The sequence below is a fragment of the Chinchilla lanigera genome, unplaced genomic scaffold, assembly GCF_000276665.1.
Source record: "Chinchilla lanigera isolate Chin_1 unplaced genomic scaffold, ChiLan1.0 scaffold00128, whole genome shotgun sequence".
NCBI lineage: Eukaryota > Metazoa > Chordata > Mammalia > Rodentia > Chinchillidae > Chinchilla > Chinchilla lanigera.
In genome coordinates, this window is record NW_004955529.1 from 3,578,822 (window position 1) to 3,595,702 (window position 16,881).

The window sequence follows — 16,881 nt, forward strand, 5'->3', positions numbered from 1 at the left end:
ACACTATTATTTTTCTTTTACACCCAAATAGGGGTATATCATTTCTATAATATTCTTCACGTGTTCCATTGCTTAATTTTTCTTAAGACTACTTTTTCTTCATGTTCCTATCCCCACACCTTAACTGTAGTACTATAAACACTTACTTATATGAATCTGTATATAGCATACTATACCTTACTGTGGTTGAACACTGTTCTATTGTGAATGGTAGTAAAATTGATCTGTTTAGTATATACTTACTGTACATTAATAACTGGTTTATCTTAGTGTCCATGTATAACTATACATTTTACTCCTATGGTTAAAAGAGGTAAAATGTTGGTAATCTTAGTTGTAATTCACCAGTCTATATTTGATACTATTATTGTAACTGATTTAAGTAATCTATCCCAGGTGACATAATTGTTGCTATCAATTGATCTTCTCTGTATAGCAGTAGCTATATTGTTTGAGGGTCATAAACAATGATAACATTTGTTACCAAAGAAGTGGGTAACTGGGGCACAAAGGGTGCAGTTTTCCTTCCCTAATAAAAGGAGGTGGCCAGACCCTAGGACAGACCCAAAGGCCAAAATCTAGCTGCAACTGCAGAATATCCATTACAGGTATTAAATACATAAAGATGTTTCAGTATTAGCAATACAGCTACCATCCAAAGCAATTTGCAATGCTCAATACACGAAACAAATTTAAAAATATAATTTGTGAAAATACAGAAGCAAAATGTTACTCAAAACTCCAAACTTCCTCAAAGTAAGTCCAACAGGCATCAAGGGGGAAAAGTCAAAAGTCACTCAACTAAAATATCTGAAATGGTAGCAGTGGAATTAACCAAACAGATGAATAAGGCACTTGGAAAATTCAAAGTACAGATGATGAAAGAAATGCGGCCCTAATGAAACAAATGATGAATGCGTCCAAAGAACATATTGATATAAAAATTGAGCTAAAGAAAGACATGCAAACCATGAATGCCCAACATAGAATAGAACTGGAGTTCATACAACACTCTCTTTAACAGAAATCCAAGAGACTAAAAACTCTATTCAAAGACTATGCAGCAGAACTGACCAATGTGAGGAAAAACATAACATCTAGAACACAGGGCTGTGGATGATAATCTGCTAATGAAAGATAGCTTATAAACTGCAAGGAAGCATGAAAACTCCATCCAGGAGTTGCCAGACAATGCATAGAAGACTTATCTAAGATAAACTGAAATAAATGAAAAATCAAAATATAGCACAGAAGGCATAAAAAAAACTGTTTACAAAAGCAATACCAGATTTTCAATAGTGGAAAAATAATCTGACATCTAAGTGAGAAACATAAAACCTCAAATAGCCATGATTAGAAAAGAATAACACCAAGGAATATAATAGTTAAGATGCCAGGAATTCAGCAAAAGAGCAAAATCTTAAAATTTGTTAGAGGAAAACACACACAATCATACACACTAATACAAATCACTTATAAAGGAAACCCCATGAGAATTACAGTAGACTTCTCAACACAAGCCTTAAAGTGAAGAGCTTGAACTGAATTGTTTCAAGCCCTGCAAGGAAATAACTTACAACTCAGACAAATGTATTTAGCAAACGCTTTCCAAATTGATCAAGAAATAAGATATTTCCGTAATAAAGACTACCTAAAAAAATGCATGACCACAAAAGCAGCATTCCAAAATATTGTCAAGGATAACTTAGAAAAAGACACACAAGATATCATTGCCAAAATGCCGGAAAGAATAAGTCCATCAAGGAAGGTGAGCAATTAAATAGAACAGAAAGAAAGGAAACAAACAGCACTAAAATACTATGGTGACAAGCATAAGTCAATAACTATCAATTACAACAATAAATTTGAACGATCTCCATTTATCAGTCAAAAGACTCTGATTAGCAGAGTGGCCAAATTATACCACAAGCTGCATACAAGAAACACACTAAACACAGAAACAGTGTAAAGAGTAAATGTCAAAGTATAGAAAAGAGCATTCCATGTAATGGAAATCGAGGAGGAAAAAAAAAGTGTAGTTATTTTAATTGCAAAGTAGATTTCAGCCCAAGACTAATCAGAAAAGGCAAAGAAGTTCACTATATGCTCTCTAGAGCAGTAATTCAACAGAAAAAAGAACATATATATATATGTTTGTATACATATATAAAATACTGATGCATCGTAGTTCATAAAATGACCCTAATGAACATGAAAATTCAGCACCAAGGCAATTATAATGGGGGATATCAATACCTCACAGTCACAAGTATCATAATTTGTTGGTAACATGATCCTCTACATAGAAGACACCAAAACTCCACCAAAAGACTCATAGAAGTAATGACAAAATTAAGTAACATAACATGATACAAAGTTCGCACTCAAAAATCCATAGTGTTCCTTTACATCAATAACATATTTACTGAGAAAGAAATTAGTGAATAACACCTTTCACAAGAGCATTAAGAAAAATGAAATGCATAGAAATTAGCCTAAACAAAGATGTGAAAGACCTTTACAATGAAAACTACAGTACTCTAAAAATGAGGATCAGAAAGGATATTAGAAAAATGGAAAGCTATTCCCTATTCCTGGATAGGCAAAATCCATACTGTGAAGACCATTATTTCCAAAACTGTTATGCAAATTTACTGCAATTCCAATCAAAATGCCAATAGCATTTCTCAGAGAAATAGAGAAAACAACTCTAAAATTCATATGGAACCAGAAGAGACCTAAAGTAGCAAAAGAAATTTTGGACAAGAAGGTAAGGGAGGGGACACTGCAATCTCTGAATTCAAGTTATCCTACTAAGCTACAGTGATTAAAAACACCATGGTACTGGCAAAACACAGACTTGTGGACAAATGAAATGGAATAATAGATGCAGAAAAAACTCCAGGCACATACAGATACCTTATCTTTGAACAAGGGGCCCAACCACTTTGGTAGAGGAGAGATAACCTCTTTATCAAAAGATGCTGTGAAAACTGGCTTTCCACATTTTTCTGATTGAACCTAAACTCATATCTCTCATCATGCACTAAACTACAGTCAAAATGGATGAAATATTTAAGCATTAAAACAGAAACAATTGCTCAAAGATAAAATAGGTAAAACTCTTGAAGACATAGGTGTAGGCAAATACTTTATGAAAACCCCTGTTGAACAGGGAATGTTACTAAGAATCAACAAATGGGATTATATCAAATCGAAAAGCTTCTACACAGCAAAGGAAACACTAGGAGGGTGAAGAACAACTTACAGAAGAGAAAAAATTTTTGCCAGCTATTTGTCAGATAGAGGACTAATAACTGGCATATGCGAAGAACTAGAAAATATTAGAACCCCCAAATTTACACATTCAGTCAAGAAGTGGGTACCTCAAATGAATAGGTACTTCTCAGTTGAAGAGTACAAATGGCCAATAAGTGCATGAAAAATCTTCAACATCACTGGCTACTTGAGAATTGCAAATTAAAACAGAAATAATATATTTTAAGATGCTTTAACAGTTACACTGTTCAGACTATTACACACCATGTATTTATTAAAATATGACATTGTATAACATAAATATGTATAACTATAAAAAAGTGTATTATACATTGGACATTTACTAAGATAATAGATGCAGATGCTCTGACCGCATGAGAGCTCGAAGGAGTTCAATCTTAAAGCACTTATTTAGCATATGCATGGCTTTAAGTTTGATGTGAAGCATTGTAAAAAAGAAAAAAGACAGACGAAATGATAACTTCATGATATTATGTCAGTTTCTCTGGTGTTATAATCATAGATGTCTGCTCACATATATACTACATACATACAAACAGTATATCAACACTGTATACATTTGTATATATATAACACTGTAAATTCTAAATTCATACAGTATGATTTTCATGTAAAATGAAAGCAACAAAAATAACTAAAAAACAATTACATTCTAAAAATGAGCTGTAGAGCACTTCATCTAGTTATTAATGTTGTATTTTTTTTTTATTTTAAAGAGAGTAGTACATGAGAAACAAACAAAAAAATAGAACAGTAACAGCATACCAGTATCACGAACATAAACAAATCAGAGCAAAAACATTCAAAGTGATACAGGGTCTCAAGACAAATTAATAAAAATCAACAGTGGTTGTTACATTGCATATCGCTATCCGAACTACATTGCTCAGATTATCAGGTGTAAGAATGAAAGAGTGCTCAATCCATTCAAGAGAATAAGAAAATAATTCTTCAATAAAACCTTAGGCATAATACAGAGTTTCACTAGACAAGATGATAAGAGTTCACAATTGTAATTCCATTGCATACTGATACCTTCAAATCAGTTGCTCAGACCACCAGACACAAACATGCAAAGTCTATCAGAACATAAAAAATTGTGAACATTAACTGTTCATTTCAATACATCAGACAACAACAATACAGTCATCACAACTATTCATATATTTATATTTTGCCTTCCTTCTTTCCTTTTTCTTCTTTTCCTCACCCCAGTAGTTCCTTCCTTTGAACAATGTCTTTCCCTTTCCTATCATCTATTGTACGCTTTGAGTTTTACCTCCTAGTCTTTCAGGTTCCTACACCAAGGAGACAATATGATGTTTACACATGTGGGTCTGACTTATTTCACTTATGAGTATGGTCTCTACTTGCATCCATTTACCTACAAAAGCCTTGATTTTACCTTTTTTGATATCTGAGTAACAATTCATTGTATAAAAATACCACAACTTTTTTATCCATTCCTCAGTGGATGGGAATCTGGGTTGTTTCCAAGATTTAGCTAAAACAAATTGTGCTGCTATAAACATGGGTGCACATATATCGCTGTGATATGATGCCTTTAATTCTTCTGGGAAAATACACAGAAGGGGAATAGCTGGGATAAATGGGACTTCTAATCCTAGTTTTGTTTCCCAGCATTGCTTTTGCTCTTCTTCCAACTAGAAGGCCTCTATTGGTTCCAGATGAACTTTAAGAGTGTTGTCTCTAGATCTGTGAGGTATACTAATGGTATTTTAATTGGGATTGCATTGAATCTGTACAACAGTTTTGGGAGTATGGCCATTTTCACAATGTTGGTTCTTCCTATCCATGAACAAGGAATATCTTCCCATTTTCTGATATCCTCTTTGATGTCTTTTATCAGAGTACTATAATTTTCACTGTATAGATATTTTACTTCTTTTGTTACACTGATTCCTAAGTATTTCATCTTTTTCTGATGCTATTCTGAAAGGTGTGGTTTCCCTAATTTCTCTCTCAGTCTATTTGTTACTTGTCTCCAGGAATGCTATTGACTTTTGAGTGTTAACTTTGTATCCAGCTATGCTACTGAATTTGGTTATTAAATCCATGAGCCTTCTGGTGGAGTGTTTGGGGTCTTCTATGTAGAGTATCATGTCATCTGAGAATAATGACAATTTCACTTCTTCCTTTCCTATCCTTATTCTTTTTATTTCTCTCTCTTGTCTAGTTAGTCTAGCCAATATTTCCAGAACTATATTGAATAGGAGTGGTGACAGTGGACAACCTTGTCTTGTTCCTGATTTTAAAGTGAAATCTTTCAATTTTTGATCATTTAGTATGATATTAACTGTTTGTTTATCATAGATGGCTTTGATCAGCTTGAGGTGAAGGTCATCTATTCCTAATTTTTGTAGGGTTTTCAACATGAATGAGTGTTGAACTTTATCAAAGGCTTTTTCTGCATCACTGGAGATGATCATGTGATTTTTGTCCTTGGCTCTATTGACATGATGTATTACATTGATTGATTTGTGTATATTGAACCATCCCTGCATTCCTGGTATGAATCCCACTTGGTTGTGGTGTATAATCTTCTTGATGACTTGTTGTATTCTGTTTGCTAGTATTTTACTGAGAATTTTTGCATCTATCTTCCTTAGGGAGATTTGCCTGTAGTTCTCTTTCTTGGTTGGGTCTTTCTCTAGTTTTGATATCAGAATAATAGTTGCCTGCAGGAATGAGTTGGGGAGAATCCCTTCCCTTTCAATTTCATTAAAGAATTTGAGAAGAATTGGTGTTAAATCTTCCCTAAATTGCTTGTAGAATTCAGCTGTGAATCCATCAGGACAAGGGCTTTTCCTCATTGGCAAGTTTTTAATTACCTTTTCAATTTCAGTGGCTGATATTGAGTTATTCAGGATTTTTATATCTTCTTCATTCAGCTTTGGTAATTCATATGTATCTAGATAGTGGTCCATTTCTTCTGTGTTTTCCACTTTCTGAGAGTAAAGATTTTCAAAGTGGGTATTGACGATGTTCTGAATTTCTTCAGGATCTGTAGTGATTTCACTCCTTTCATTCTTTATTGTGCTTATTTCAGTCTTTTCTTTCCTTTTTTTGATAAGGTTTGCTAGGGCTTTATCGATTTTATTTATTCTTTCAAAGAACCAACTCTTCAATTCATTCTTTGTATTTTTTTTTAGTCTCCATTGCATTAATTTCTGCTTTGAGCTTTATAATTTCCTGCCTTCTTGGGGCTCTGGGTGTGACTTGCACTTCCTTTTCTAGGCATCTGAGGTGAAGCATAAGATTGTTTATTTGTGCTTGTTCTGTTTTCCTGAGGTGGGAGTTCACCGCTATAAATTTCCCTCTGAGGACTGCTTTCATTGCATCTCACAGGTTCCTATAGGTGGTATCTCCATTTTTGTTTGATCGTAAGTAGTGTTTAATCTCTTCTTTGATTTCATCTGTGACCCATTGGCTGTTCAGGAGGATGTTATTTAATTTCCAACTGTTTGTGGAGTTTTTGTGTTTTCTTTTGTCATTAATTTCCAATTTCATTGCAGTATGGTCTGATAGTATATGCAGGATAATTTCAATTCCTTTGCATTTCCTTAAACATGTTCTATATACCAGTATATGGTCTCTTTTAGAGAACGTCCCATGTGCAGCTGAGAAGAATGTGTATTCTGATGCTGTTGGGTGGAACAGGCTGTAAAGGTCTACTAAGTTCATATGTTCACACGTTTGGTTAAGTTCTGTTATTTATTTCCCAATTTTTCGTCCAGTTGATCTCTCTCTTTGTGACAATGGTGTGTTAAAGTCCCCTGTTGTGATTGTGTTGCTACTCATTTCATTTTTCATGTCTGTTAGAATTTGTCTTATATAGGTGGGTGCTCCTATATTCAGTGCATAGATGTTTACAATTGTTATCTCTTCCTCTTGAAGCTTCCCTTTCACAAGTATGTAGTGACCTTCTTTATCTCTTTTGACTGTGCTTGGTTTGAAGTTCACGTTGTCTGCACACAGAATAGCTACACCCGCTTTTTTCTGGGTTCCTGTCTCATGGAGTATTGTTTCCCATCCTTTAACTTTCAGTCTTTGAATTTCCTTCTTAGTTAAATGTGTTTCTTGTATACAGCATATAGTTGGGTTTTGTTTCCAAATCCACTCTGTAAGTCTGCTTCTTTTGGTGGGTGCATTGAGACCATTTACACTGATGGTTATAATGGATATGTACTGGCTTATCTTTGTCATGCTATTTTCCTGCTGTTGGATCCTCCCTTTTCCCTCTGTTTAATTGCTTGCTCTTTTTGTTGGTTCCTCTCTGTTGTTTTTCTTGATGATGTCGTGTTTTTCATCTCTTTCTAGTATATCCTTTAGTACTCTTTGTAGGATTGGTTTGGCCCTCATTAATTTCTTCAGTTGTACTTTATCATGAAAATATTTTATTTCTCCATTAAATTTGAAAGAGAGTTTTGCAGGGTACATTAATCTGGGTTGGAAGTTGTTTTCTTTCAGTGTCTGAGATACTTCACTCCACGCTCTTCTTGCCTTGATGGTTTGTTTTGAGAAGTCTGCCATGATTCTGATAGGCTTTCCTTTATAAGTGATCTGTTTCTTTTCTCTAACAGCTTTTAATATTCTGAGCTTTTGTTGAGTTTCTGGGATCTTGATCACTATATATCTGGGGGTAGATTTATTTTGGTTATGATTAACTGGAGTTCTATATGCTTCACTTATCTGGATGTCCAATTGCTTTACCATGCCTGGGAAATTTTCTGCTATTATTTCTGCAAGTAGTCTCTTTAGGTCATTTGTGTTGACTCCTGCTGTTTCATTAATACCTTTTAATCTGACATTATTTCTCTTTGCTTCATCTTGCAGTTGTTGAATTGTTATTTCCTGATTCCTTTTGTTTTAAGAGATCCCTCCTTTCACGTTCATTAGTGGCAATGCTGTCTTCAAGATCTAAAAGTGTATCTCCAGCTTCGTTCAGGCAGTTTTGCAAAGTTTCAATGGAATTTTGAAGTTCCTGGATATCTGTTTGCATCTGTTTCATACCTTCTAGTTCTTTTTTATATTGTTCCCTGAATGTTTCATTGATTTGTCTATGCTCTTCTGTTTTCTTGTCTATGTCATCATTGGATATGCTGAACATTTCTTTCATTATTGTTGTCATTTCTTTTATCACCTGAAGTGTTATTTCTGACCTGACGTCTTCTATGGCCTGATGGAGCTTTTTCTTTACTTCAGTTGCTATCATTTCAGAAATTTCAGGTGTATGACTTTCAGGCTCTTCTTTGTGATGCTTCCTGGACTTATTTTGGGTGGTGTGGAGGTCTGAGATTGCACTTTGCTCCTTCATTTTGTCATTTTTGAAGATCCAGAGACTCCCTTACTGCAATCTCACTGTCCTGATTGTGTGTGAGTGGCAGGGCGACAGTCTGAAGATCCCTAGAGCTCAGTGTAGCTCCTGTGCTGGTGAGTGGTGGCAAGGTGTGGTCCCAGATGCTTCTGAGCTTTCTTGCATTCAGTTGGCTCCCAGGAGTGTGTGGGAAGGGCAGGCGAGGCTTGCCGGAGTTCCTGAGACTGTCTGGGGTTTGGTCCAGCTTCCACAAGAGTAGGGGAGGGGATGCAGGTCGAGTTCACCAAGGCTTCAGATATTGCCCAGGACAGAGCCTGCTTCCCACACTGGAAGGGGATGGGTGGGGGTGAGGTTGAACTACCCGAGGAGTCTATGCTCCAGATTTCAGCTGAGCTATCAGGGTGGTGTGACTTTTTCTGGCAGTGACTACCAGGGCCCCAGAACTTGTCCAGGGATCCACATGACTCACCCCTAGTGGGGGAGGCACCAGAGTGGCTCACCAGGTTCCTAAAGGTGTCTGACTTTTGGCCCAGCCCCAGAAGAGGCACTGAGGGTGTGGCACCATAGTGCACCCAGAGGGTGCCTGAGGCTTCGCCTGTCTTGCACGCTGGTCAGGGAGGCAGAGCCAGACTCACTGGGCTTCCTGAAGATGTCCGGGGCTTCCCCAGCCTGTGGTGACACACTATGGGTGTGGTGGCTAGCCACCAAGGCTCCAGAGGGTGCCTGAGGTTTCGCCTGCCTTGCACGCTGCTCAGGAAGGCAGAGCCCAGACTCACCGGGCTTCCCGAAGATGTCCGGGGTTTAACCCAGCCAGGGGCGACACACTCTGTTCTATTATGCATTTAAACTTTTAAGATCTTAGTTAAGTTTTCCTACCACATTTGCCACGTTGTGTTTGAAATTTTATGTGTGTTTTACGCTTACTGGAAATGTCATTTTGAAGGACAGGAAATGTCAATTTTCTTCACCTACACTATATATACATTTAAATTTCACAAAATTTTACAGTTGAAAAAGTGTATTCAAATACCAGGTTTTCCAATAGGTTAACTATTCATTTTCTAAAGTTTACTGCTATACAGTTAACATACAATAAATTGACTCTTCAGTCAAAATAAACTGGAAATACTTTGTTGTAGCCTTTGTTTGAATTCTTTTAATCTGTTCTTAAGCTCAATTATTCTGTCTTCTGTCTTGAACCTCATATTAAGCCATCTCACAAGGTTTCCATCCTAGTTGTATTATTCAGTTTTGCAAATCTGATTTGATTCTTTTGATAATTACCACTGCTTTCCTGAGATATTTTCATTTTAAAATAATTTCTAATTGCTTGCTGAAGCACTTTTTAAATGGTGTTCTAAAAGGTTTCTCAGATAATTCCATTATCTGACTCATCCTGAGTATTTGTGTTGATCGACTTTTAGCATTTAAGCTATGATTTTGCTGTTTCTTTATAAAATGGGTGATTTTCCATTGTTTTCAAGGGTATTTTGACCATTACCTTACTAGACCTTAAGTATTATTTAATGTTTTTATTTTAGGAAGTAATCACTCCATTACGTTTAGTCCACAGGTCCTGCACTACTTATGTTTTATATTTACAATGATGCCTTATCATGTAAGTTATCATGTTGTCTCTGGTATTATTTTAATATGCATCATTTATTCAATATAACCAAGGCTTCCACTGATTCTTGGTAGTGCCACCGAAGGGGCAGAAAGACCCTAATCAGGCCAGACATCTGTAAACTGATCTCTCCTGTTTATTCCCCCTATCAGACCATTGTCTCTAGGTAGAAAAGTGAATTTATTTATCAGGGATGGACAGAGAATTTCCTGGGCTGCAAGTTTGTTGGGGCTTGATTCCTCTTCTTTTTGCTAACCAGCCACCTACCTGGTTCTCTAGGTGGCAGAAAACCCTGCGCAGTTTATAAAGAAAAAAGATTCCCCAGATCAGTATGTTCTTTGTTGCAGTAAGCGCCTTGGGATGGTTGCCTGGTTCCTACAGGTGAATAAAGGGCGATTTAGATCCAGTGTGAAAGGTAGGTAGTTTCCGTAGCTGTTTAATGTCAGTGGGGGGGGGGGGCGTTCAGTTCTTCTCCCTTGCCAATGTTACCAGGCTCACTTCAGGGTATTTATGAGACTCCTGCTCCATCTGGGGAACAAATGAGCCTATCCAAACCCTTTTTCTCTTGATAGGTTGGGGATCATTGGTTGCCTATCTTGGATAGCCTTCCAGTTTTAGATTGAGAATAAAATAATTTATGATTCCTTTAAGTGCTAGAGTCCCTAAAACTTCATGATCTCTCCACTTTTCAGAATTCTTTCTTGGAGTCTCTTGTATTATTTTCAGGGTTTATACTTCTATACAATCTTACCCAGTACTGAAATTCTAGCTCTAATTTTATTTGTCCATAAACCTGTTCATTATATGGTAACTAGTTTTTTTTTTCTTTTTCTAAAAGTCTTTTCATGTCTCTTCAAAAATTAAAATCTTTAAAAGGTTTCTATCTATGTATAAGTTGCATCAACATATCCTGGGACACTTGTTAAAATTCAGATTTATGAGTTCTGTGCAGACTAAGTAGATTAGATTTTTTTTTTTCAGAAACTACAATTTCACTGAAGTTCTGTTGTTTACATTGTAACAATCACAGCAGTTGCAGCAGAGAACCAGATGACAAATAACTTGCTAAACATTAGCTACTCATCACCTTTGAATATTGAATTTCACTAAAATGTTAAATTCTTTACATCTATTTACATGTTTTACACCAATCATCATTCAAAAGTGTGATCAAATTAATCAAGCAAATTGAATGCAGAATGATGGTATTTCATTATCTTTAAATTCTTTAAAAGCAGAAGAAACCACAAAGATTATTCAGTGTGTTATTATATATGACATAAGGTTACCTTTGTATTATACATAAATATTATGATCTCAACATATGCCCTAAAGACAGTTCAGCCTTATTAAGTTTATGTTTGGCCAGTTTCATATAAATCATGACAATTTTCTCAATAGCATTTCTACAAACAACATGAAAGGAAACCCATTTGTTGCTTTAAATGAAAGATTACTTACTGCTCTTTTTCTAGAACACCCTGTAATCCAAGGCACAGTAAGGTTTCCTGAAATCTGTGAAAACAACAAATGGAATCTCAGTAAGATAAACATTGACACTACTTGGAATGTTGACTAACACCAAAGAATCCACATATGATGTCAAGACACTTTTCATTTCAGAGCATGTTCTGCAGACAATGTTTGCTTATTGAAGTCAACATATTTAAAGAAGTTTCTTCTGTGAAACAATTTAATAGTGGTGTAATGTTCCTCTGGAAATTCAAGAAAGTTTCTAGGGCACTGTGCGGCTCTGGAATTATTGCGGTTCTGTTGTTGAAAATCATGGACAATACAATTAACATAAAAACGTAATGTTCTGTCAAATATTTGAAAATGTTACAAGAAATATTGAATAAACACTTTTTAAATAAGGTATCAATACAAAGCAAGAGATTACCTTATTATGAAAACTCTATGCTATAAGCTATTTAAATATATTACTTGTGTTTACTTTGGAAAATCATCACTGACTAATATAACCATTAGTACCTATGCTTTGTTATTACAAATCTTAAGCTTACAGTGTGAGTGATTGAAACACTGTTTCTCCAAGCCATGGCCACATTATAAGTCTATTCGTATGCCCTATACTCTTTCTTAATAAATGGTAAAATGCACATTTTAATAGATCACTAAAATGATTTTTTCTACAAATAATATATGATTGAAAAAGGAAAAAAAATGATTTATCATTTTTACATCAAATCTCTGTGTATACGACTGTATCCAATAAAATTTGTTCTTTGTGAGTTACACTCTAGGGCTTATTTAATGTGGGTAGTGAAAATTTATAGTTTGTAACCTTGAGTGGATATTTGTTTCATATTCCATGAGTATTTCACATTCAAATAAATACTTTCTAATTAATTTCCAGAAATATTGAAAGATTTTGACTTTAACGAATGAAGCAGTACTATATCTAAGGATATATCTATTTCAATAGTCAGTAGCCTGTGCACTCATATCTAGAATTTAAACAATAATTCTATAAAATCTTATCTATCAGTATGATTGTCCCTTTTAAAGTAAAATCTAGGGCAACTCATTCGGGCCCCCTTCTGTCCCTCTCTGGGACAGAAGCTTTCTTTCCCTCAATAAATATATTCTGTTCTTAAAAAGAAATAAATAAAAATAAAGTAAAATCTACTTGGAAGTGTTCCAAGAGGTGGGGGAGGAGGGATTTCTAGGAAGCGAAAGGAATGAAAATAGAATTAAAATGCATTATGTAAATGTACCTACTCCCAAAGAAATACAATTATTATGCTAATGTACTAATTTTAAAAATTAAAAGTAAAATTAAAAAAAAGAAATGGCTAACAATACCTTATTTCTTCAGAAAAGTTGTATGCAAGGAAATAGATATTTTTGAGCAGAATTCTGTGTAGGTTTACAAAAGACCACCGTGATCCTATAAACTGGTTCGAGATACTCGGGGCTTAATGATACTTTGTCATAGGACACAGAAGGATTGTGTACTACTCCATATTCTTCAATTGCCCTTTCTTTCCACCCAAAATACATTTCTTCTGAGAGGTTGACTAATCAAATCAGGCTTAGTAGGTAGTGATAGTGATAATGCTTTCAATGGAATTTTTTTTTTTTTTGGTACCTTGTATTCAGTGATGGCCTATATGGTAATGTCCATAGATAAGAACTGATTATTATGTAGTCAATGTAGAAAGGTAAGTAATATCCTCAAGCATTTAAATTTCAGTTAAATTATAACTATCCCTGGACAATAAACCTCTCATTTTTATTTTCAGATCCAGGCATACCAATATGCAAAGCAGAGGCTAAAAATGTTATAAAATCAAATAATACTTTTAAAGATAAGTACAAAAATATTTCACGCAAGGAAAAATCTCATTACAGTAAAATGTCAATTAACTAAATGTGAAGGTGTTCCAATAAAATATAAATAACTGATTTTTTAAATGATCATAAAATGTTTTGTTTGTAAAAAAACTTCTTCACACTGTGTATTTTCTATTTTTTCCACCAATACATGCTTGATTTTTCAATGTCAGCTCATTGTTAGCTTCAGTGAAGAAGTGAAATCTGCTAAAATGATCTCACAATATACTCTTGGAAAAACAAAGATATTCAATTGTTTTGAATTATCTCTGCACACATTCCCATCCATTAGTGAAGATCTTTCAAAACTGGGCACATAGAACCTCTAAAGAATACAGGTTAAACCAAATGAAGTATCAATAAAATAGAACCTCAAATCAGTAACTATTAAATATTTACATGATACTCACACTCTACATTGAACTAGTCAGTACTGTTTACTTCAAATCTATTCCTCAGTTCCTTACATTTCTGGTAAAACTCAAGAACAGCAAGGCAGAAAAAGTTGAATTTGTAAAATTTTTTCAGTCATAGCACAGGTAAATGTTTCCTCAATTTGGTGAGGTTATTTTTTGGTGCAATATTGATGAAAAGTTTCTCATTCAGTAGAAGGTATAAAATACTGTACCTAAATGAAGAAGGCAATAAATATCTCATTTAAATATTTCAATTCTAAATACACTTTCAAAGGCCTGACTGGAAAAACTGTAAAATAAAACTACAAGGAAAAAAATCTGATTTAACAAATATGTTAGAATTTGTATATCCAAATGAATGTTGTATATTTTAAAGTAGAAAATTTAAGGATATTGTAAACTCATAACAATATTGTTGCCAATGTTGAAAGCATTTTGAGAACTTTGGGACTTGTCAGTTCATATCTTACACAGAGATCTACCTCATTAATTTTCCCTCAAATGGTGATTTGTCAGCACTGAAATCATTTAAAAGAATTTAACAGGCCCTTAAAGAAATTGGAGGAAAATTTCAAAACGTTTCTTGTAAATTGAGTGTTATTAAGTATATACAACTTCCAAAGTAACTAATCTAAAATGTTTAAATGCTCACCAGATATATCTTGTATATAAGGTGTCATTTTATGTGGTACAGAATATAAAAAGATAAGTAAAACATCATTTCCTAAAAGGCAAGAACTATAATTGAGAACAAGAGATAGACAGGTACATGAATAATATAAGTACAAAGAAAACTATGATAAGTGACAAGACAGAGATACAATAAATAAAGTGCAATAGGAGGACAAAATATGGCAAAATTATACCCTCTTGTACATTGAACCTTGATCTATGGTATGAAAAACACGTATATTTATACATAATTCTGTGCAAAATGAGGAGCCTTTGAAAGTTCTCAAGCATATATAGTATTTGATCAGAATTATATTTTTATACATTAAAAAGCTTACCTCACCTATGTGTGCATAGTGAGGTATTAGTAGGATGGCAACTTTTATAATAGTCATCCAGACGTGAAATTAGGATACTGGAGGTAGGAGTTGAGAAAAGAAATATAAAACATATTTCAAAAGAAAGGCAGTAGCATGAGATAGAAAAGTATAAAATACCTTAAAAGACATTTTGGAGATAACGGGAATATCCTTCTTTATCCCCATCTCAAAACTGCCTCTCAAAGTGGCCTGGCTGAATCTAACAGAGAATCGCAATTTAAAATGTAATTGCAAGGAAGGGCCTACTGCTGAAAATTTATGTCACATGGTTGACAGAGTACATATTAAAAGCAGTGATAACCACTTATTTAGATGTAAACTAGAGTCACATTTTATGCATAGCTGAAGTTTGTGAATCTAGCTATAATACATTTATCTGTTTGATGCAAAATCATTTTAAGAAGACACTACATATAAGAATATTAATTATAAATTGTATATACTAATTACTCTGCCAGTTGTACATAGACAAGAAGACATGTTATTTTGGACATTTATGGATAACTTATGGGATTTTAAACATAATTTTTGCTAAATTTTCTTTTATATAATCTAGTCTCTGTTATGTTAATCACACAGTATTACATATGAAAAAAGTATTCATTTGATTTAAAAAACTATTCAGTTGTAGAAAAAGCTTACAGATATGTTGAACAATTTATTTTCATAACGATTTTGGATTCTATTTCAGATTCATTTTGAGTTATTTTAATTTCAGATCCACTTTGGCTTCTGTAAAAGCTACTATCTAAAATAAACTGTATTTTATGTAAGTTAGAATTTTTAGCATATATTATCATCTTATTACATAGAATCTGATAAACTGAAGAAATTAGATGTTAATTGGACTTTTCTTCAAAGTTTCCCTGTAAGAGATTCATAAATCAATATTTTAACTTTCCACCAATTCTTTTGATATTACCTGAATATCACAATATATGAATCATTTGCTTTTAATTTTTTTGTTTGTTTGTTTTTGAGAAAGAGTTTCACTATGAAGCTCAGTTGAACTCACTTTGTAGCCTAGGCTGGCATTCAACTCTCAGTGATTCTTCTGCCTTAGCCTCCCAAGTGCTGGGATTATAAGTGTGTGCCACCACTTCTGGCCTCTGAGTCATTTTTTCTTGATTTGCAAGATTTCCTAGGTGTTTTTCAATCATAAAATATACAGCACAAAAACCACTGTTGAGCATATGAGACACACTCAATGTATATCTGTTGATTTAGTTAATTAATGGAGGCATGCATTATGTACTAGTTATGACTTACTGAAATTTAACAAATGGCCAAAACTGGCAATATACAAGAGACTGTTGCACAGGGCAATAAATTGGAGGGAGGAATTTAAATCAGTTCTTGTTGAGAAAAACATGTTCTGGAGTGAGAAAAAACAATGTCCTGCCATGTACAAAAGACTTTTCCCCTCTTTCCACCAGGTCTTTTGTGAAGCTATGACAAAGTAGATTACTTCTACAAATTAATTTAAATACTGCCAATTTTGGACAAACATCTAAAATATTTTATGCACATGATGTTTTTTGTATTAAGTGTTAGGAAATTAGTATTTAGAAAAAATGTTAGCATGAAAAGTTCTCACAAATAAACACAAAATGCTATTTGCAATTGAATTTGTTTTTATATAATATTAGTACCTTAAATTAACAAACCACAAAAGTTAAGATTAGGGAAACTAGATTTCCAGGATGTTTAAAATAAATTATAAAAGTATTCAGCCATGAAAAAAAACCTCAGCTATGACACAACAAACTTGATTTTATCCCTGATTCTTAG

General features: G+C 34.1%; 1 protein-coding gene across 1 annotated transcript in view; it reads right to left on the reverse strand.

Moving 5' to 3' along the window:
- Positions 1-16,881, reverse strand: part of Hdx (highly divergent homeobox) — a 174,755-nt gene that overhangs the window by 110,690 nt on the left and 47,184 nt on the right. The window contains exon 4 of the mRNA XM_005410080.2: positions 11,727-11,780. Within this exon, the coding sequence (XP_005410137.1) occupies positions 11,727-11,780 (54 nt within the window). The remainder of the gene's footprint in view (positions 1-11,726; positions 11,781-16,881) is intronic.